Source organism: Seriola lalandi, unplaced genomic scaffold (genome assembly GCF_002814215.2).
Source record: "Seriola lalandi dorsalis isolate HSWRI2012SDOR001 ecotype SW California unplaced genomic scaffold, Sedor1 jcf7180002054573, whole genome shotgun sequence".
Lineage (NCBI taxonomy): Eukaryota > Metazoa > Chordata > Actinopteri > Carangiformes > Carangidae > Seriola > Seriola lalandi.
Window position 1 is genome coordinate 598589 of NW_019525126.1, and position 22207 is coordinate 620795.

Sequence of the window (22207 nt, forward strand, 5' to 3'; positions counted from 1 at the left end):
TTTATCATCCCCCTCGTTACTGTACATTGTATCCTCATTGGTTGGCTTAAAAATGTGACCTCTGTTGGTCTTTACTGGTTCAGTTTGTCCGTGTGTGGTACAGATAACATGGTGATTATTTCTTAGATGGTTCCCCATTATATCTTGACAAATATTGGATGGATTGCTGTGAAATTTTCTACAGACATTCATGGTGCCCAAATAATGAATCAAATTAGGTGATCCCTTGAGTTTTCCTTTAGCGCCACCATGAAGTTGACCTATTTGTTTTTTAATGACTTTGTACACAAGTACAAGCCCTGAACATTTAGTGCCACCATCAGGCTTATGACCAAATACCTGCAAAACTAATTATAAACGGCACTGTCTCTAAATTACAGTCCCAACAGCCTCAGCTGTACTCTCTGCCTTTAGTGTTAATTAGCAAATGTAAAAATGCTAACATGCTAAACTAAAGTGATAGGCTGTACATTTTACCTGCCAGTCATCAGCATGTTAGTATTGTCAGTGTGAGCAAATTACTGATGCTAATGTTAGCATTTAGCTCAAAGCACTGCTGTGCCTTATTGGAACACACAGAGCTGCTAGCATGGCTGTAGACTCTTGTCATTATTTGAATGATTTAGCTTTTTTTTTGGGAACACTATTAGTCATATCATGTTACTTTTAAAAGTGCTGATTGGTATTCATCGTGTAATATGACCAGACCTTGTAGCAGCATTTTGGAATTCTTTACATATTCTGCATGTATTTTGAATACCCACAATTACAACTATTTAATAAGATTGTGTACAAAAATATATTATTGTGGCTAAAGCAGTACTTTACATTTACTACATAAGGCCCCTCCCTGATTAACGTCTCTTATCAGTATCCAGCTGGGTGCCAGGGACCAACATGGAATTAAAATTTGAACATTACACATTCCTCTGTTTCTTCTAGCTCATTTATTTCAATACGTTAAAATGCCACCACAACTCTTTAGCTGAAACTGTCACTTCAGCAAATGCTTCATTAGAGGTCTCACCTCACTGACTGTACTCCAGCATCCATGGCAGCACGGTGGTTTGACTCCTGGGAATGTGAGTGCATGTGTGACAGAGTGATATAAAAATACTGAGAAATGATTCTACTGACACCTTCATCTTCTCAATAGCACTATTTGGACTAAAAATTTAATTTGCCACCATGTTATCTGACACCGGAGAGTCATTTCAACAAGAGCCTATCACAGTGTTATGCTCTACAGGCAAAACAGGTCCCATGAGCTTTTTCCACATAGGCGTGCCTTATTACCACAGATAGTTTCTACCTGTGAAAAATTATAGTAGAAATAATCATTCTCAATCTTTTTCAGTTTGCAGTGTGTGTATGTGTGTGTATGTGTGTGTATGTGTGTATGTGTGTGTGTGTGTGTGTCAGGGACAGCTAAGTGCAGCACAGAAAAGCATTGCATAATATATTATAGCGAGGAGAATTCTGCAAAGTCATCACTGCTAAATCAATGCAATGCACTTTACAGATTACTAATACTGTATGAGTCACACCACTTGGTTCTGCTAAAAACACTTGCCATGATACAAGTATGGTCCTAAGAACAATAATTGGGCTTCTTATACGGCCACATTTTCAGTTCTGAAAAAAAATAGTTTGCATATCTTAAATCTAGCTACTTTAACATCAAAATATTGGTCTCAGCTTGGCCATATGGTCATTTGGCATGTTCTCATGTTCAAGTGGAGAGTGAATTTAATCGCAACAAAATGCAATCACAACATAACAGACAACATTAATAATGATATTAATAATAATGATGGAGATTGTGATAATAACAATAATAATAACAATAATAATATTTTTTTATTCATTCACTTTTTCCCCCCACTGCTGTGCCCTTTACTTTTTCATTAATTTATTAGCCTAAAATAATCAAATTGAAATTTATTAGGTCTAAAATTACTAGCTAAATATTTGCCTATAATATAAAGAAGTGTTTTTAAAGTATTAAACTCAATATTTTTTTAAAATGATATGTTATCAGCAGCATCAGCAATCTGTGCACCATTCATGGGCATCAAAGAAATGACTGGAAAATCTAAGATATGTTCCAAAATATAGTTAAATAATAATAGAATACAATAAAGGATTTAGCCATTTGCACATGGTCCTGAGTTAAACTAGTAATATTCTGCAGTGAATGAGGGTTTTAAGTCTTTTATTATAAAACCAAAAGAGCCTGTACATTACACATAGTATAATTGCCATTCTTGTATATAATGCTATTCAATAAGACTTCAAATTAATACTCTTATTGATACAGCTCTAAATAAATATCGTAAATACATATAAGATTGAGCCAAACTGGCTCTGCCAATATTTATATTCACAGAATACAGTCTGCAGAGCAGGTCAGGGGAGGCTAGTCAGCTCTTGGTTTGGGTGCGTGCGAGGAATGGGACTGAGCGTGGCAAGTATTTCAAGAAAGTAAATAACACTTTCCACCCTTTCAATTAGCAAAATCCATAAATGTTCTCTTTCCCCCTCCTGAAGTGAAGTGACGGAGGCAGAGATGCACCTCCAGAGTGAAGTTTAAAAGTTCAAGACACTACTTCCTGTCTTCCTGATAATGAGTCCATGTGGACCGGACATCCCGCCACACCTCCTGGGTGGGCAATGGAGGAACATGAGCAGACAGGGACTTCAGGACTGGTTAACGAAGACAACTGGCAGACTCAGCCAGGTCACGCCAAGGGAATGGAGACGGTGCCGTTTGCTCGACTGCGGCTTCGAGTGTGGACGCTGGACTCCGTGAGCTCCTCGCCGTGTTCCTCTGACTTCTTGTCTGCGATGGTGGCCAGGAAACGCAGTGTGACTGAGTCCCACTCCTCAGGCAGCAGCAGCAGCAAGAAGCCCAGGCAGATGATGCAGGTGGCTGCCAGGCGCACCACACTGAAGATCACCTCGTGTTTCAAAACATCTACGGCTACGGCAGGTGAAGAAAGACGGGAACAAGAGAGGGAGCGGGACAGGGAGAGAGGGTGGGGAGGAGGGGGGAGAAACAAAAACAAACTGAGATTAATTACATAAAGTAAGATAAACCACAGGACACTGCGGCTGTAGGGGATGAGTGCAGCAAATGCGGCTTATAATCAGCACAAGCGATCTGCTTCATCCTCTTGTGTTTTTGCGGTCTGGAGCCCTGGGACAAGTTGGCGTAACCCACTGTCCTTCACACAGTCCATCGTGGTTAAAGAAAATAACTCGTCTGCAGGCATTTAGTGTCGCCTTGGCAATCTGATCCTCCCTCAGCGAGAGAATAGTTGCAGGGTCTGTTGAAGCACATTGATGATTGGGTTTCCAGGACGTGAGAGGCAGGCTTGCTGTGTAATGCGTTTGCCTCAGTGGCCCTAAGTGCTGACCTCTCAATACAAAGCCACAGCATGTGTGGCCATGTCGCTCTAATTTCACAGTCATTTTCATTTCCACCGTAATGATCAAGAAATAATAATAATCAGTAAATCGGAAGTAATACTTGCGTATAAAGAACCCTTACCTGCATTGCCCGGCACACTGAGCAGCGTCCCTATGGAGATGAGAATGGGGTAAGTCAGCACCACACCAACATGGACCAAGATGTTGAACACTGAAAAAGACATGAAAGAAGTTGAAAATACTGAAGTACAAATGTATATCTATGATATTAAACTGAATATCTTTAGGTTTTGGATTGTTTGTCAGACAGACTATCTACTGTAATGTCAGCTGGGGCTCTGGGATTTTCTATGTTTTATATACAAAACCGCGGAGTATTGATTATGGATATCTATATTGATTGGGTACCCTGTGGAGTCTTTGAACATTAGTATTGTTCTTCCATGTTTTATTTGAGTCATGCACATGCAAATGCACAATGATGTGGCGGTTACATTCATAAAAAAAACGAAAACAAAAAAAAAAACACATAGCAATCACCAACAAAAAGTAGCTCGTGGAGAGTAGCTAGCAAGTGCACATGAATAGAAAAAATGTAAAATTTTAATATTTCAAAAAATCTCCTTTACAAATATTTTATGAGGATGAAAATGCATTCAATATGTTTAGACCTCAAGAATACACACAAAGTCTTTTGGTGAGAAACACGCAATGAGAACACAACTTTTCAAGAAAACTCCACATTGCACCTTTTAATATAGAACTTAATAACTCAATAATTTAACCAATGATGAAAATAACTGTTATTTGCAGCCATAAAACAAATGAATATGCTTTGTTCATGGATATACACGGCAGAAACCATGATCCTCACGCTTCCTCAGGATGTGTATGCACTCTCACCCAGCCACAGTCCTGCCAGTCCACACAGGTATCCCCAGGGCAGTGAGGACAGTGAGCCCCAGTGCTCTACCTTGGTGAAGTAGAGGATGAGGGGCACACAGGAGATGAAGATGAGGTTGAAGAAGCCCATGGTGGAAAGGAAGTGAGCCACCTCTCCCAGGTTGGCGCTGCCCAGGAACATCTTGAACAACACCTGGATGGTGAGGAGACAACAGTCAGTTTATATCAGGTACTGAACGACACACACTTCAACCTGTGATATGCTTAGCAGTCGGACCTTATATAGAGCTGATGTTGAGGCTGAGCCCACAGCCAATGCCACGCCCACAAAGGAATCACCATGGAAACCGTCCGCATAGGCCATCATGACAATACCCGTGATAGCCATTATGGCTGCCACAATCTGCAGGTAGAGATCAAGAACCATCAGTGACATCGGTATCTCCCAGAAGTATGAGGAATTGTCCTCAACAGAATAATTTGTTTTCATACAGACCCGAACACCCATGAACCGATCCTTGAGGACGATCCAGGACAGGAGAAAGACAAATGCCTTGTGGCAGCAGTAGAGGGCAGAGACGTCAGTGGCGGTCAGTTTCTTCAAGGCCAGGAGGTACAGGTAGTTGGTCAGTGTCCACAGGATTGAAAAAGGTGCTGTCCTCTTTACAAAAAGCTTGAGCGTCATCCCATCTTCCCCAAAGAGCTTGCTGCACTCCCTGTTGGAGAGAAACACCACAGGAAGTCATGTCATCCGGTTTTTCCTCTTGGAATAGTGTTTTTGTTTGTTAGTTTTAGCCTTGCTACCAAGAGGACCATATTGTTAGGATGGAAATGTTGGTTGCTTAGTTGCCTGGTTCCTCATGGACAGTCAGATGGTTTCATTTTGTTCCAGTTAGTGTAAAAGAGCACCAGGGCCTCTAGGGGCCACTAGCTTTTATGAACAACTGGTACTAGGCTTGAGCTTTGCCTACTTGTGCTGCTGAGTTTAAAGTCGGGATAACCTTGATGAATATTGCTAGTCCAATTATCCAAACTGAGACATAACTACCAGATAATTTCCCTTTATTTTGGTGTCTGACGTAACTGACACCGCTGAATGTAAATGTCCCTTAAAGGAGGCTTCTTTCATTTTAATTCCACCGCATTTATAATGTGGACAAAAACTTACTTTGTGTTACAGTTCCTTTTAAACAGTGGCAAGCATTCATGGCAAGCATTCATGTCCTATTTTTTTTTTTTTCCTTTTGTTGAATTAAAATTTGATTTTGTAGGCAAATTACCTGAATTTCTGTATGGGGGTCTGCTTCTCCCGTGTGGTGACCACATGTCCAGAGTAGTAGATGGGGAAGAAGAGGATGTTCCAGTTGCTGCTGAACCAGGAGATGAAGAAGGGACAGGAAAACGACTGGAAGGTCAGCTTCACCACCTGAGTGGTGCCCACCCAAGAGGATGACACACACAGCACCATCAGCAGACCACCCAGCACCTTCATGGCTGTGTTGGTGCAGGTCTGGTAGGATCGGCTCTCTCCGCTGCTCTCGCTGCCTGGTGTCTCAGCATGAGACTCCGAACCATCCTCTCCTGACGAGAGACAAGAGGAGAAAAGAAAAGGTATTGTAGCCTCTCTGCTCATGGATCCTACTTCCTGTCCAAACTTCGATAAGCACCACAAATATTAAACAACGTGTTGTAAAATCTTTGTATATATGCTATGATGCGGCCTACAGTAAGACTCCCGGGCTGGGTTCCAGCCAATAAGCATTTATTGATCAATCGTCCTTTGTGATCACTACCACAGTTTGCTGTAGAGGCACTAATGCATGCGGCAAAGCTTTGTTTAAAATGTGTTGGGTTAGCATCATGGCTGTGCATGTCATAAATAGCTTTGTTGCCTAATGATGCAGCACATGCTGTACACGCGTTGTGGTCAGGTGTTCACAGAGTAAACCTAACCACATGACATTCCACGAGAAAGTCATGTCGACCTTGACAGCCTCTGTTTTGACTGTTGGTAAAATCTATCCATCTATCTATCTATCTATCTATCTATCTATCTATCTATCTATAGATAGGTCTATAGATGATAGATCTGGCCCAGTGCCTTTGTGGCCTTGCAGTAGAATTTGTGAGGTGCAGTGTGTGTGAGCATTTCCGGAGAGAGCTCACATCCGTTCTTTATCTTTCAACAGTGTGATCAATTTACACCAGGGCAGGAATAAAAGATGACATGTGCTGGCTGTTTGCTGCCTGTGCTCTCTTTGCTAGCTCAGCATGTGATGCTCTGCCATTTCCACCATGGCTACAGATACTAGACTGGAACTCGTATGTCCCCTCTACAGCGGTGGGGACATCTCAGGGGTTGCTCATTATTGTATCCGATAGTCTTTTGACCTCAGCAGGAAGTCAAGCAATGGTAGCACAAGTAACATCACTGACATGTATGATGAAAGCGAATTGTCCCCACAAGTAAACAGTTCTTTCTTTCGTCCAAAAGGAACCTGTAACACAGTGTGAGGAGCACCAACTGTCTGATCAAGTAATCAGTGTGTGTAGAATACTGGTAGCAGTTTCAGCTGTTTCCCTAAAGTGTGGTGAGATGCCACTTTGTACCATCTAATGTGTGTAGCTGCCCTGTTTATTGAACGCAAACAGAAGAAAATGCCACCAAACCTTTAATCACAATGTAAATTTTTTAGTGTCTTCCCCAGGAGGTTCACTCTACAGTCCTGTCAAACTTATGTGGTAAACCTAATGAATACATGAGATCATTGCTGGCACCCAGGAGGAGGATTAGAGTTAAGTGATGGCTGTAGCTGCGTTACCCAAGAAAGAGAGGTGAATATGAAATTGCAGATAGAGAGTCATCGTCACAGTGCAGAGGTGGAAGATGCAGTCAGAGTCTTAACGTAAATAAACGCACTGAAACCACAATGTAAAAATGCCCCATTCAATAAAATTCCTGCATTTGAAATCTTACTGAAGTAAAAGTACAGAAGTGTTAGCAGCTAAATGTAACTAAGTGCTCACTATGCAGAAAACTGGCACCTGTGACTGATATATTTTCATATTTTACATTGTTAGACTGTTAATACTGATGCATCAATACGTAAGTAGGAATTTAGTGTTGCAGCTGGTCAAGGTGGATGTATAGTTTAGTGGTTCCCACCCGTGGGAAAAGTCAAAAGACAAATCTCAGGCTTTGTCAGATGATAAATGAGGTTAGGGAGAAGAAATGCAACACAGATTTATGTTTAGATTCAGGACTTTTCTCTCATATTTGTGAAATATTGGATACTTTTACCTCTTTGGGCCTCAAACCCGAATACAATGCAATGTATTTTATAAACTCATATGTTTTTGTGTAAAATCTTAATTTGAAAATGATCCAGTCAGTCTGGATTTAAAAAAATGGAGTAGGAAGTACAGTACTTTGATGTAAAGTGTATTGGGGTTAAAAGATAAAAGAGCATACAATGAAAATACTCAAGTTTCTTAAAACTGTACTTAAGTAAAGTACTTGTAGTAAATGTGATTAGTTTCCACTACTGCGTCAGTGCAGTACTAGTCTTGAGTCTGCCCACACTGCAGACCTAAAATTTCCCACTCACGCTAATGTTTGAAGCAAGAGACCAAAAAATATCTAATTTCAAACTATATGTCGCAATGAATCTATCACCTAAATCTCTCAGATAAAAACCTCAGTTAAAATGTTTCACCTTACAATATATCCCAGCTGGAAGCAGAGCTGCAGTATGCAGTGAAAGCAAAATGTTCAACACGATACAGATTCGTTTCTACAGGATCATCGAGGGATTTGGTCTAATTACATTCGGTCACAGCAAGGATTCTTAATCAACCTAATGAGCTTGGTGGTTTCTAACTGGAAAAGTGAGATCTGATATCACTGCAAGAGAGAATCTACTCTTATATTCTTTTTGTCTTTACGTCTGCTTTTTCCTCATCCACCCAGCACGATGGTTTGTGTTTCACAGCACTGACAAAACCGAAACCTTTTAGTGTTGGATACCTGCTCTTCTGTGCTGAAGTAAAAGCCACTACAGGCTGATCTGTTGCCAAGATGCAGTAATATCATAACTTGAATATTCCCCTGCCTCAAGAAAGCAGCTCTTCAGGCCAAAATTGTATTCTCATAACAGACAGTGTTATTGCTGACTAATAATGCTGCTAAAAAGTTGCAAAGGAGAACCCGAGGATGTTTGTTTTGGTAGGAAACATTCATATTCCAAAGGTTTGAGTAGTTAAAATGTGATAACATCTTATGAAGTATGAATAAATAGCTCAAAGTTGAAATATAGACACTCCACAAATACAGCTAAATATTAACAAAGAAGCTAGAATAACTGCTTATAGTATGTACCTAAATTTGAAATTGAGACAAGCTCCTTTCCACCTGTGTCGAACAACAATCCATAGTCATGATACTGGTTTAGAAAAAACAGCATTTTAAAGATACAACACTTCCAAACGCAATACATTACTCTTTAGAATTTGAAAATGTTTATTTCAATAGATACAGTAGCCAGTTAGCTCACTATATAGTTTCTTAGAAGTGTATTTCAAAGCATTAACACTGTACCATTTCATTTGAAATCACAGTGCTGCAAAGTATCGTTCACTACTGGCACCCATTAACAGCGCTTATCCTCTCTGTGTGACGCAGTACGCTGCTCGAACCTCACATTTCAATCCATTCTGTGTTTTATCCTCGCCACTGACGCTGCACGCCAGTGACATTGATGGATGGAGCCCTGCTGAATCCAATCTGAAGCTCGCAGTCACGTCTGCTGCGCTCGGCAGGCTTACTACAGGTCAAACAGCATGAAGCCTTTACCCAAATTAGGTCAGACCATGTGGAATGGTTCTGATGATACTAATGAAAGGGTGATTAGCGGTATCTCCCTTTAATCTCTGTTACAAAAGTAAAAGGTGGGGGGGTTAGGTGAAGTCAAGGCTTTTAGTGATGAGGAATGAACAGATGTGAAAGCAGCTGAGTTGGGCCTGTTTTTTTTTTTTTTTTTTTTTTTCCAACATCAGTGCTGGGCCACACAGGGCAGCCAGAAACAACCAAACATATGCTCCTGCTACAACTACACTTCCTGTCAACACGTTTAGCTTCTCAGCTCTGCTAGCAGGAATCTGAAATGATACTAATGTGTCTCTGCACCATCGAGAGGAAAGTCAGAAAGTCTTGGTGAAAAGACACAATTCAACAGTTGGTCTTTGCTTATTTTCCTAAGATGTTCAAAGTTAATGGAACATACCACAGATTTAAGTAGTAAACAACCACATCACACTAGTATTTCTTATGAATACCTGTGCATTATATGACACATTGCTGCACATGCCTTAATGCCTTGCACATGGAAACAATGTTGTTTTGTGGGCTATAAAAATAAAAGTACTCCATAGTTTTAAGCAGCCTACCGGAGCTAATGCTGCCAATAACTCATCTCATGCTAGCACACACACATGCACACACACACATGTATACACAGTTTACGTGCTGGGCCTCTGGTTCTTTCAGTTTACCTTCAGAGACGGGGCAGGTCAGGACCTGAGTGCTGTATGAGCTGAGAGGAGCCACTCGGGCTGAGTGCTTCTTCATCCTCCACTGGGGGCACAACACACTGTCCTTCCCTTGGAAGTGTGTATGTGTGTGTGTGTGTGTGTGTGTGTATGTGTGTGTGTGTATGTGTGTGTGTCTGTGTGTGTGCGTGCGCGCCTGGTCTGCTGCACGCTCAGCAGCTCGTCCCGCTAGCTCTGTGCATCCTCAGACTCCTGACTCCTCCGCTTCTTCTTCACGCTCTTGGTCGCCCCCCTCCTCCCAGATCTCTGTCAACTCTTCTGTCTTCTTCCAGCACTCCAGTCCTGACTCTCCGTTCCTCTCCAGCCCAGGGCTCTCACTGTAACTGGTGCTCTCTCTCTCTCTGTCTCCCTCTCTCTCTCTCTGTCTGTCTGGATAGTGACACAGCTCAGTGGAGAAAGCTCAGTGAAAGTGCAGTGAAGTGGAGACTCTACTGTTTCACTGTCATACTGTGATCCAGCGCTGGCACTGTCTCCAAGGGAGACTGAGCTTCAAGTGTGTGTGGCATGGTGCAATCACTCCCCTCATCTCTCTCTATCCTCCTCCTCCTCTTTTCTGTCTGTCTCACTAGCTTTTCCCCTCCTCTTCCTTTGCTCCACAAATCAGCAGCTTTGTTTGAAAGGTAACCAAGCAGCCCAGGCTAATTATGCTGTGTTAGCTGCTGCCCCCTCCTTTCCTCCGTCCTCCTCCCCTCCCCTTTCTACCTGACCAGGCTCTCCTCACCCCTTCCCTCCTTGTCTCGCTCTATCCACTCTTGTCCTCTGTCTTCCAATGACTCTCTCTCTCTCTCTCTCTCCTCTTGGCACATCTCCTGCTCTTCACTACTCCTTGAGAGTCAGATTATTAGTAGAGCTCTCTACTGTTGGCTTCACCACTGCAATATTAATCAATTGAGTTCTGAAAAAGACAAAAAACTATGGCACCCGCACTACACACAAATACATGACAACCCCATAGATGTTAATTCTGTCATACACTGAGGTAATTTTAGTGCTCTCAGTATTTAGAAGAGGGATAAGAAGCCCTCTCTACCCACATAATCCTCACACCACTACTGCATGTCTACACACCTCCACTGTGATAAGCTATGCAGATGATGCCATGCTGCACACAGATTGCATGTAGGAGATAGTGATCCAAATTTTAAAAGGAATACATTTTAAGGTACAGAACCAGTGTTTGTATTTGTACTGAAAGCTTAACAAGATTTACAATTTTAAATCAAGAATTAGTCCCATGAATCTTAACCACCCCCTAGTTATCTGTTACTGACCTGACCGGCAGAAAGTAAGAAGACTGTATAGAGTATAGAGCAGTGGTCTTCAACACATTGCTCGTGAGTTACCAGTAGATTATCCCCCTTTTTAGAGTAGCTTGCCCAAAGGTTCAGAGAATATTGTACTGTATATATAAACCATGGATGCATAGTAAAAACTTTAAGCAACACTCAGTAAATCTACTCCAAATGCAGTTCAGTCAAATACACAATCTTACTCAACACCAAATAATTATGTCAATTGTCAGTCAAAAGAGTTGCACTATGTGCGATATATGAATAAATATAACCAGTAATATAAAACATGAGTAGTTCTCAGTCCCTTCAATTTTGTCAAAGTAGCTCTGAGAGGAAAAAAGGTTGGAGTTTAAACTAGCCAACATTTAGACCTAGCAGAATCTGGATCCCCAACAACAAGTGCGGTCCAACAACTTGACGCATAAATGTTTATAGAGTTAGATTTGGCAGAAAAGGCTCTGCTCTGATGTTGGTTCTAAAAGAATCAGAGCAACAATGATGAATAACCCCACTTAATAAAAATACATGGCATATATACAGATCAGCCACAACATTAAATCCGCCTGCCTTATATTGTGTAGGTCTCCCTCATGCTGCAAAACAACTTTGACTTGGACTCCACAAGACCTCTGAAGTTTTTCCTGTGGAATAATGATAAGGTATTTGTACGTGTCAAATTAACATCCACATTATGTTTCCCAGCACAGCATTGCCCAGAGCATCCCACTGCCTCCGCCGGCTTGCATGCTTCCCATAGTGCATCCTGCTGCCATCTTCTTCCCCAAGTAAACGCTGTACACACACATGTCCACCCACCCACATGATATAAAAGAAAATGTGATTCATCAGACTGGGCCACTTTCTTCCATTTCTCCATGGTCCAGATTTGTGATGCTCACATGCCCATTGTAGGCGCTTACCTTACCGGGCATAGTTAACCAGTGGTGAGTTTTTTCATTAAATATTTATATTGTGATGCTGCTATTTTAATAAAAGATTTCAATATTATTTCCATCATTGTTGCACAGTCATGGGAAACCCTCCCATCAGCAGCCAATGTGGACCTCAGGCGTGTCAGTCAGGGCCATGTGAGTCAGCCTCAGGACTGTTTCCATCTCAAGGAAAGCCCTTCTACCATTCGATCTCGAGCTGTGGTTTATCTACCCAAAGATTTAATGGAGCTAAATGTTGCTCGTGCCTTTACATCAATGACATATCAGTGTGCGGTCAGACACATGAGGCCTCGCAGCCTGTAATACAATCTTAATATAACCTGTGCTATGCAGTGTTCACCCTCTCACCAGTAAAATCAATACTAGCCCAGCCAGGAACAGCAGCACTATGACCTGAGAAAGAGAAAGCATTCAAGGCAAACATGCAACACAGTAGGTGCAATGGCCCTTTGTCTAAGTTGGTTAGTTACGAATACTAAATGAGTGCTGTTGTGCAGTAATGTCTGCTCCAGGATCTCTGTCATTATATCGGTATCAGCCTGAACCCCTCCCTTCTCGCCTGTCTCTACTCTCCAGTTCTCATCAGCCACATCTGGCACTTGTATAGAGAGAATAGCAGATCAGAGTATTTGTGCATTTTTGAGAGAGAGAGAGAGAGAGAGAGAGAGAGAGAGAGAGAGAGAGAGAGAGAGAGAGAGAGAGAGAGAGAGCGAACGAACGAACGAACAGCACAGTTCTGGTTGGGATGTTTGTTACAATCGAAAAATGCAGGGCCACATTCCAGTAACACCACGGTAATTTGTTTGTTTGAATGCAGAATTCAATATTGACGTGACACCTTGAAATAGCAGCACCCTGTTGTCATATTTTTTTAGGACAATGCCGTGGTACACTTATTTCATGACTCAGTGCGACAGAACGAGTGCAACGCTAATGCAAATGCATTAAGCGATGTCGTGAGGTTTCAGCCTTGTTTCAAAATGTTTGTGCGTTAAGTGTGTGAGGCAAGCGTGGCTGAGACTAATGTTTGGTCAGGTGTAAGCAGGGGATGAGCTGGGGGTATGGATCCCCTGAGACAAGGAGGGTTAAACTTAAAAATAGCCCTGCTGATGAGCGGAGCCAACAGCTAGACAGGGAGGGGACAGAGAAACAGTCCAGTCAGCAGAGCCCAGGATAATCGCTATCAGATTAAGAGAAATACCTGGAGCACGGGTGCATCAGGAGGCCACAGTTCAATCTCAAATATTAGGAGGGGATTGTTTCTCTCTCTATTCTGTCTTGGTGCTGTTTTTAGGAATCTAACTTTAGCTTAAAACAGCAGTTCAATGCCAGCTCACAGATTCACTCCTTCACATCCACACCTGAAAAGAGAAGGAGAGTATTCAGCACTCATTTTCAATTCATTTTTCTGTCCTTTAACCACGTCCACAGACCAACAGCATCATATTCAACACGGCCAATTGCGCACTTCCACACTACACTAGAATTCAAAAGCACCTTAAATTACAGCTCCAAAATAATGCACCAACACTTTTCTAAAGCAGTTTGGACCAAAACCCAAACATCAGGACCTTGTATAACCTAGCTAGGTGTACCTAATAAACAGGAAACCGAGTGTATATAACACAATGGTGCAGTTGCATCTGAGATCAAAGCACAAAATGGTACAGCGTCCTCCCTCTTTACCTCCATAGCAACAGTGGGTGTCCTGTGCACACTGATGCTCCAAACCCATTCATGCTCTTTTGTCATTTAGATTAACACATGCTCCTCAGTGTATGGTGCAAGGCTCTTTGTCTTTAGCACGTCTCTGTTCCCCATCACATCAGGAGCAGGAGCACAGAAGAGGGCTGAAGGATGCTGATTGTAGCAGAAATGGGGACAGGACAACCTCTGAATGAAGTTCTGGCTGTTTGATGTGTTTCCATTCACTGGATCTCTTCAACTCATCAACTTAACTCAGAGTAGCTGGATCATTGGAAGATGAGGACACCTAGTGGTGAATATGATGGCTTGCATTACAGGTGCATAGACAGGGGACATGAGGATAGATGACTCTATATAAAACAATTCTCCACTCAGTTCACCAGGTTCTCACTTATCCTTGGTGGTGTCTTGTTATGCATATAGTTTCAGTTTGGTGAAATTAGGTTTTTGTTTTATCCGCTGCTGAAAATCTTACATCCACCAGTTGCAGTGAATAGATTTTTATTTGCAGTGTTGTTCTCAAAGCACTGACAACATGCATTTGTAAAACTCATCAATGTGTCTCAGAAACAATTCACAGACATCGCTTACAGACAGTTTTTATACGGCCTATTTCTCCAGCAGAAAGATGTTCTTATGAAAACTATTCAAGGTGAGGTCTGTGGGTTATCCCATGTGGCAGGGACATTATTAGACAGAACGTGGCTGGATTAGCCTGTCAGTAATAAGTCTAAGTAATAGGTGCTGTGTTTCCTCATAGAAGATTTACAGAACCTCTGACCTTTACTCACGTCACTGTGCTATTGGTCATATGTTGTAGTACTACATGTGCAGTGTTGTGTATTTGTGTATGCACCTAGTCACCTCCGAGTTATCAATAAGTGCATAGCACACATCTCCAGACTTTACTGGAGATGGCAGCTTCATTCTTTGCCCAGAGACCAAGCAGTACTCCTATGTTAGAGTATGACCTGGTGCCACCTGTGTCAGTTTATGGCAGTTTGATTAAACATGACTCAGCAAAATGTCCTTAAGGTCTTAAAGCTAGATTTTGATACGGGGCTCCTCTGCAAGACAAAGTCATATGGTGATTAAGTCAGGACCCCTCTCTGAAAAATGAAAATGAAACTTTATATTTCCCCTGGAGATATATATATATATATATATATATATATATATATATATATAATATTAAGCATCTTTTATAGTAGTGGAATGGGTTTAATGGGATCAATATGAGCATTTTTCATAGGTACTAAACTGGAACAGCACGATGTGTGTGAAGCAGTGCTGACACAATAAAATGTGGGATAAAATCCATTAGTCTCTTCATGATAATTTATACACGGAGGTAGTAATTAGACTAAGTAGTAAGTACTGATGTTTATTACTGTCTGACATTTCACTGGAAGATGTGGGTGGTCACTTTATTGTTGTTGTTGGATTAAGAGACCACATGAGGGCAGTGTTAGGCTGCTGACAAGACTGTTGTGTGTACTCGGCACATTACACATGTTGTGCTCTTATATTATGTAATATTACTTTCGGATCACAGAAAATCTCAAACATGAAGCAAAATGCAGCGCCAGACAAAATGTTCAGGCACCCATAACATATAGCACTACAACACATGACCAATAGCACTGTGGCATGAGAGCAAGCAGTTCAGTAACTCCTGGGGAGAAAGATTGGGCCCATTAGTTACAGGGTGTTTCTGTTCATTCCCAGGAGCATGAGAGAGTAACAGCACTCCAGGAGACGTTCAGGCAAAGCTTATATCCCATTCGATGCCGGGTTGGTTATAAATAGCACAGAGTGAACAGGCATGGGAACGGGACAGTCCAAAATAAGTGCATGCACGTACAGGATGTTTGACCTTGAGGAGGAAAGGGAAGATTCACCTGCTGTTAACAATGGCCTTAAATGGTTTTCAACATTGCAAAGTGAAGTGAATCAGTACAAGCATGAATGGACTCGACAGCGTGTCTACCTTCTTGTTTCACTCTACACTTTTTCTGCGGACTGAAGTGCACATATGAACTCACTGCATTGTGATAGATGGTTGCCTTCATGATTTTCCTGAGTGCCTGCGTGTGCCGTTGTCTTGCTGTGATGGCGGTGGTGAACAACACAGACACAGCGCTGAGCGGGAACGCCACCACAAATACCTGTCATTCTTCCTGCGTTGTACCTATTTACCCAGCAAGGAGCATGCCAGCACTACAGCCTTGCCCTTTTCTAAATTAACTATTCAGAACACAGCAAATTATTGTAATGGCTTTCCAGGGGATGCTGAGGAAGCTTTTACTGCTCACACCATTGTTGTCCGGTCTAGCAGGAGCCAAGTGGGTGCTGTTACAATTCTTTTTCTGATTTAAAATCAATTTCAATTTTTTTCGTAGTTGTGCTATTAAGGTTGTGCAATAAGAAATACCATACCTTCCTTACTTAGATTGGCTTTTACCTTCTTGTCTTGTCCCTGCACGTACGCCAATATATCATAACTGTACAGTATGTATCACATCTTACACCCTGTCACCAAATGTCGTCCACAATCCCCCTCAGAGGCATCTTCCTATTCAACGCAGATGGCAAGAGGCAATAACAACAAACTGGCAACAGGATCTTACTAAATATATCATTACCCCATAGGCTTGGCAGCATGAGCCTACTGTTCTATTTAAGTGCTCCTTTGTCTTTGTCACCCTTTATGGAAAATGATACTCACCAGCTTGAGGGCCACGTGATTCCCAGCTCAAAGTTTACAATAGTGTAAACAAAACAAAGTAAGTAAATGTGACGCTCTCAGGCCGAGGAGAATGTGACTTTTCACGTTTGTATATTTCTGAGAATTAGAAACACATTTAAGGGGAGGACGGGCCTGTGCATGACCACTTGACGCTGGCAGCACCAGCAACATAATGTTTAATAGCTGGGGTACCTTCTGTTGACTCTGGCAGAAAGATCTGCCGGTGGATAGATGGAGAAACGCGGGGCTACAGATGGCGTATTTTATCAGAGAAATGGGAAATGTCTCTCAAATCAAATAACCTCTCCGCTCGCAGATACACTGGCTTTTGTGGGCTTGGTATGGGTGTTATTACAATCCACACCTGCTCCTTATAACCGAAATTACATCACAGACGACACCGCATCTTTCATTTTCCTCTCCACAGTCTGCAGCAGGCATCGAGAAGAGACTGATAGAGGCCTGCATATTGAGAACCAGGGCTGCAACTAACGATTATTTCCACTATTGATTAGCCAGCCAATTACTAGATTAACCAATCAATTAGTTAGTCTATGGATTTCCAGAAAATGTTTAAAATGCCTGTTAAAACTTTCCACAGCTCAAGGGGATTTGTCCTGCTTTGTCCGACATCCACAACATATTGTGTTTACTGTGATATATGACAATGAAAAGCAGCAAATCTTCACATTTCAGGAGCTGAAACCAGTAGAAGCTCATTAGAGAGTTTAATTTGTCCAATTTTCACTTTCAGTATCTTGCCACTGTGTCAGAGGCCATTCATCTCTTAAAGCTGTTTGATTCTGTTTCAATTTAAAGTTTTGGGCGCCCCCTTGTTAATCAGGTAGTCTTTCAATAGATTCATCTGGACAAGTGGATATATTCTCAAATGAAATCTGATTGCATTCACGGTTAATCTACTGCAACTGTCAGTTAATGAGAGACAGACTCATTTCCTTTTCCTCAGCCTCAATCTTAAAAATCCACCGAGGTGCTCTCAGCTCATCCAACAGAGACTCGGCTGGAACTGTTCTTGATTGAATGAGGCCCTATCTGCGTACTCACTCATTTCCGCTGAGATTTAAAACAGGTTTGTTAGAGTAATGCATTAAGTCAGAGAGTGCCAAGGTTCAGTAGAAGATTTGGGGAAGGATGTCATAACATTGAGAGAACTGCGCTCTCCTCTTCATGTATTTCTAAGTCATAAATTTGTAGTCGGGCTTTTATGTAACAGCCAGAGGGTGATGTTAGGAAAGCTTGCGTGACAAGTCAAATTCATGTGAGGTGAAGTGTATCAGCCCCTGAAACACAAGAGGGTCACATATTGATGATAGTTTACTTTTGGAGGGATTTATTCAAGAAAAGTGCTCGTTTTTCTCTCCAACTGTAAAGAAACTATGTAATGTATGGGCCAATTACGTAACACAGAGGAGAGAGTCTCTGGCTACGCTACTGCTATAAACCTTGTAAAATCATGCTCTGCACACCTTGCTTCATTACCATAAAGCTGTACGCACAGCAGTGCGATGGTTGCTCTTTTCCTCTGTTATAAGGCTACACTGTAAAAGAACTGGAGGGCAAGATTTTAAAGATCACCCCCGTACAAAGTGCATCATCAGCTCTCTCCTCCAATCCCAGCCGTTGTTTTCATGTCAGCAAAATTTAGAGCATCGCTCTACCAATCAAAACCACATCGACAAATTAAAATGATAGAGAAGCTTAATGTATTGAATCAAAACCATAGCTCAAGCATCTCAGGAAATAGCTGGCAGTGTTCACATACATCACGGGAGCAGCTGCTCTATTTGTCAACTGGGAAATTGATTGTTTTAATTTGGAATTCAATATGAGGCTGCCATGTAAATGACTGTTTGCAGAGTTTCATCAACATGTGTTTGATCTGGACAACATTAGGCGACAGTTTAAATAATTAACTCTGAAATTGAATTTGAAATGGCAGCATAATTTGTGCATGACACTTTGCCATGTAATTGCATTGCTTGATAGTGTTAGATTTGTTTTAATATGCTCTCTCTCCCTCACTTTCTCTATGTGAGTGTGTGCGTGTGTGCGTGTGTGTGTGTGAGAGAGAGAAAGAAAGGGAGAGAGAGAGCAAGAGATGGATAGGCCAGTGCATCCCCCAGCCACCAGCTGATAGGGGCATTGATTGACATCATGCTGCTCCATTATAGCCATAATTAAAACCCATTTAGCTGAGTTTGCAATAGCTTAATTAAAATGAAAAATGAAAAACTAATTCGCAAGGGAAAGAGATTCGTGCATTATTCTTTCACACACCAGTGGCACCGCAGTAACAGTGTTTTTCTGTTTTCTTTATCAGAACAAAATCCCTTCAAACACACGTTTTTCATCAATATCTCACGAAATTGTGGTCTCTTTAATTCACACGATCTCACACCTGGCACAGAAATGCGTGACACTGTCGCACCCACTGATGATCCCATCAGCCTACTTTGTTTTCTTTGCATCTTTTCACTCACTTCTATGACTGGAGTATCCCGGGTTGTAGCCGTAGTAGCCGGTGATCCTCAGAATCCGGTCTTCTATGTCGTGCACCCCGTTGGCTGTCACTTTGGGGCTGCTGTCCACGAAGACAGCGCGGCTGCCACCGGTCGGCGTCGCCTTGCCCGGCAAGTGTGTGTTATTCAGGGGCTCCAGCCGGATGCACGGATGGTCTCCACTCTCCAAAACACTCTCGGTGCTTATCATTTTAGGTCCGGGCGGACAGAGATGAGAAGAGACCGGGGACGAGCCCTGATCACCACCATGCGAGGGACCCTCGGGGTTGCATCAACAATTAGCAGGCAGGAGGCGGACATCCAAACCCTCATTCACATTCCTTCAGTGATGCTCCCGGACGCAGAGCAAGGTTATCAAACTCCAGTAACCTGGCAGACATGAAACACTAGGGGGCGTGTCACTACTACCACATGCTTTTTGTCTGAATTCAATCAAACAGGGAAAAATAATTGGCTGTAGTCAGCGGTGGGGAGCAGAGGAGCCAACATCATTATAGCCTTCATAAAAACAAGTTCCCCAAGAGGCTTTTGAAAACATGTGTGGCATCTCTAAATATTTAGTGTATACGCCTCTGTTGTGTTCAGTAATGAGTTGATGGTATTTTAATTGTCTTTTATCGTGACAGCCATGGTAACTTTTTATTGCACCACCATGCTTTTCCTATAATAATGCTAAACCCTTAGAGATCTTTTGACTTTAAAGTGGCCTTCACTGTGATATTCCTGTAATATTCGAATTAGATCTTGATATTTGATTCTTTTTAAAGTGAGCTTCCTTCATCTAAAATAAGCTTCTCTCTCAGGTAGCCTACTTTTATTTCCTTTCACAATCAATGAAAGATAATCTGTCTAAAAAAAACTGTGCATGTCTGTGGCTATTCTGAGGATAGAAAATCAAATACGACAACCTGCCGGGATGAGATGAGTGTTAACCTTTCATTTAACCCCAAACAGAAATAGTCCAGTAAAGCACCAAGAAACACTTTTTAAGACAGTATTTTCAGCCTCCATTCCCTGCTTCCTCTCGCGCTCTGATATCTGTGGACCAATGCTGGACCTCTCAGTGATGCTTCCATTTGTTGTTCACAATAAAATATGTATGCGCTCCTTGGGAAACACAGGTTTGTCTCATGCACTGGTTCACAGCTATTGACTCCCCTCTACGTTTGAATGTGGGCCACAAGTGTTGCTTCTATTTCCAGCACTTTTCTTTAAGTATGATAACTTACAGATTATGAAGTTTGTGCACATTACTGTATGCCATACCATATCAAGTTTTTTTTCCTATTATTTTCAAGCACTTATAATGACATGAATTTTATTCTAAAGGTAAAACCCAGAACAATCTCTTTTCCTCAGCTGGCCTCAGGTTCTTGTGCTGGCTCGGGGAAGCTCCCCTTGACTGGATCCCCCAGCTTGCAGTTGTTGTGCAAAAAAAATAAAAAAATTCAGAAAACTGGGCTCCAAATCCAATAACACAAGATGCAGTATTGCAGTGTCTCCCCGATACGCCTCTTTCCAAGTCCTCCACTCTCTGTGTTAAATTGATTCCCAGTGTGTGGAGAATTTGCGCCCCTGTTGGCATTGTTGTGCAGACACATGCTGGGGTTTATGATGCCCTTGGACGCCAGAAGTGCTTCCTCCCCCTCTCTTACTTACTAAACCAATCTCCACCTCATGTTCTTTTGTTTCAGTTTGTTTGTGCTCCAAAGCACTTATCTCACACATTCAGTTCAGGGACAGCTTTGTGGCTACAACAATGAAATGCCAATGCCCAGAAAGTTTCTACACGCCTTTTGAGAATTGCTAATTTATTATTGGACCCTTTCTTCTGTGCAGCTACAGTCCAAAGAAAGTTTTCTTCACTCTCCTACTTTTATTGTGCTGCTTTATAATTTCCATACAGTTTATGCAACACAAAATGGTAAACGGCTACATTAGGAGATTATGCGTTGGTTGATCTCTTTCCTGTCCAAGGTACTCGTTGAAGTTATCATTTTCCATCAGATGCTAATGCATTAAAAAAAAGAATTCAGCTCAAAGAGAAAATTGCTCTTTGACAGCAGAGTGCTCATTAAAAGTCTCTGCAGCCACAACCCACATTAAGAAAGCAATTTATGCATGAGCTGTGTCAGTGTAAGTTCTGGCTTTAAATGCACATTTACTGTAGTGCGTTACTATGTCATTGCCAGATAATTTCTATTGAAACCACTGAATCCTCTGAGCAATATCTTTAAAGCTATCATGAAAGGAAGATCCTTGTATCCTATTTAATAACGTCTCTAATTGTCCCCCAGCAACGAGGATGGAATGAGGCTGGCTTCAATCTCAGACAACATGATTAGCATTCAGAGTATCCCAGACAAGAATCCTCTGTGCATGACAATTGTCTCATCTTTGCCTCGTCCTCTTCTGTTTCAGGAGAATAATACAAAGGGCCTCATTTGAAAACTCCAATTATTCATTAGATCCCTAAACATTTCCTTTCACTTTTTTTTTTTGTTTGTTTGTTTTACCTGTGGTACAACATGGGATTTTCAGCTACTGTACAGCTGTGCTTGTTCTGTGCAACCTGTGCTAGTTGGTGTGTGCACAGTGTGTGTGTGTGTTAGGAGATTAATCAAATGAGTTTGACCATAACTGCCTGACTGTAATAGCTTGTTGACTCTTGTCTTCAGTGCTTGTGGTAGGCATTCAACCATAAAACACAATCCTTTGCCTAAGTGGAATAAAAGGACACACAGAGGAGACAATATGTCCCATGTGACTTCATCCCAGGCCAAACCCCAGAGCACCAGCATCCCCCACAGAGGCTCAGCAAGTCACCTTAGAGATCAGTGACCGACTCCCCAGCCACCTGCTGTATAAATATTCAATGTGCACTAAAGATAACCTGGCTCGTTTAGCGGGGAGAGAGAAAGAGGCCTGTTCGGCAGAAGAAGGGGTTGTCATTTGAATATAGTGAGCGCAACTGTGTCTGCATGATGTGTTGGCCTGCAAAGGTCACGTTTGAAAGCTTGGTAA

The 22207-nt window shown here is 41.9% G+C and overlaps 1 protein-coding gene across 1 annotated transcript; it reads right to left on the reverse strand.

Annotated features, from left to right (window-relative positions):
* Positions 1–1270: 1270 nt before the first annotated feature.
* Positions 1271–19514, reverse strand: slc35f4 (solute carrier family 35 member F4). Its single transcript, XM_023417222.2, has 7 exons — positions 19145–19514; positions 5616–5916; positions 4832–5051; positions 4613–4738; positions 4336–4528; positions 3554–3643; positions 1271–2983 (listed from the first exon to the last, which is right to left on the reverse strand). Exons 1-7 carry the CDS (start codon positions 19371–19373, stop codon positions 2742–2744), a joined length of 1401 nt encoding a protein of 466 aa, XP_023272990.1. The 5' UTR covers positions 19374–19514; the 3' UTR covers positions 1271–2741.
* Positions 19515–22207: the final 2693 nt, after the last annotated feature.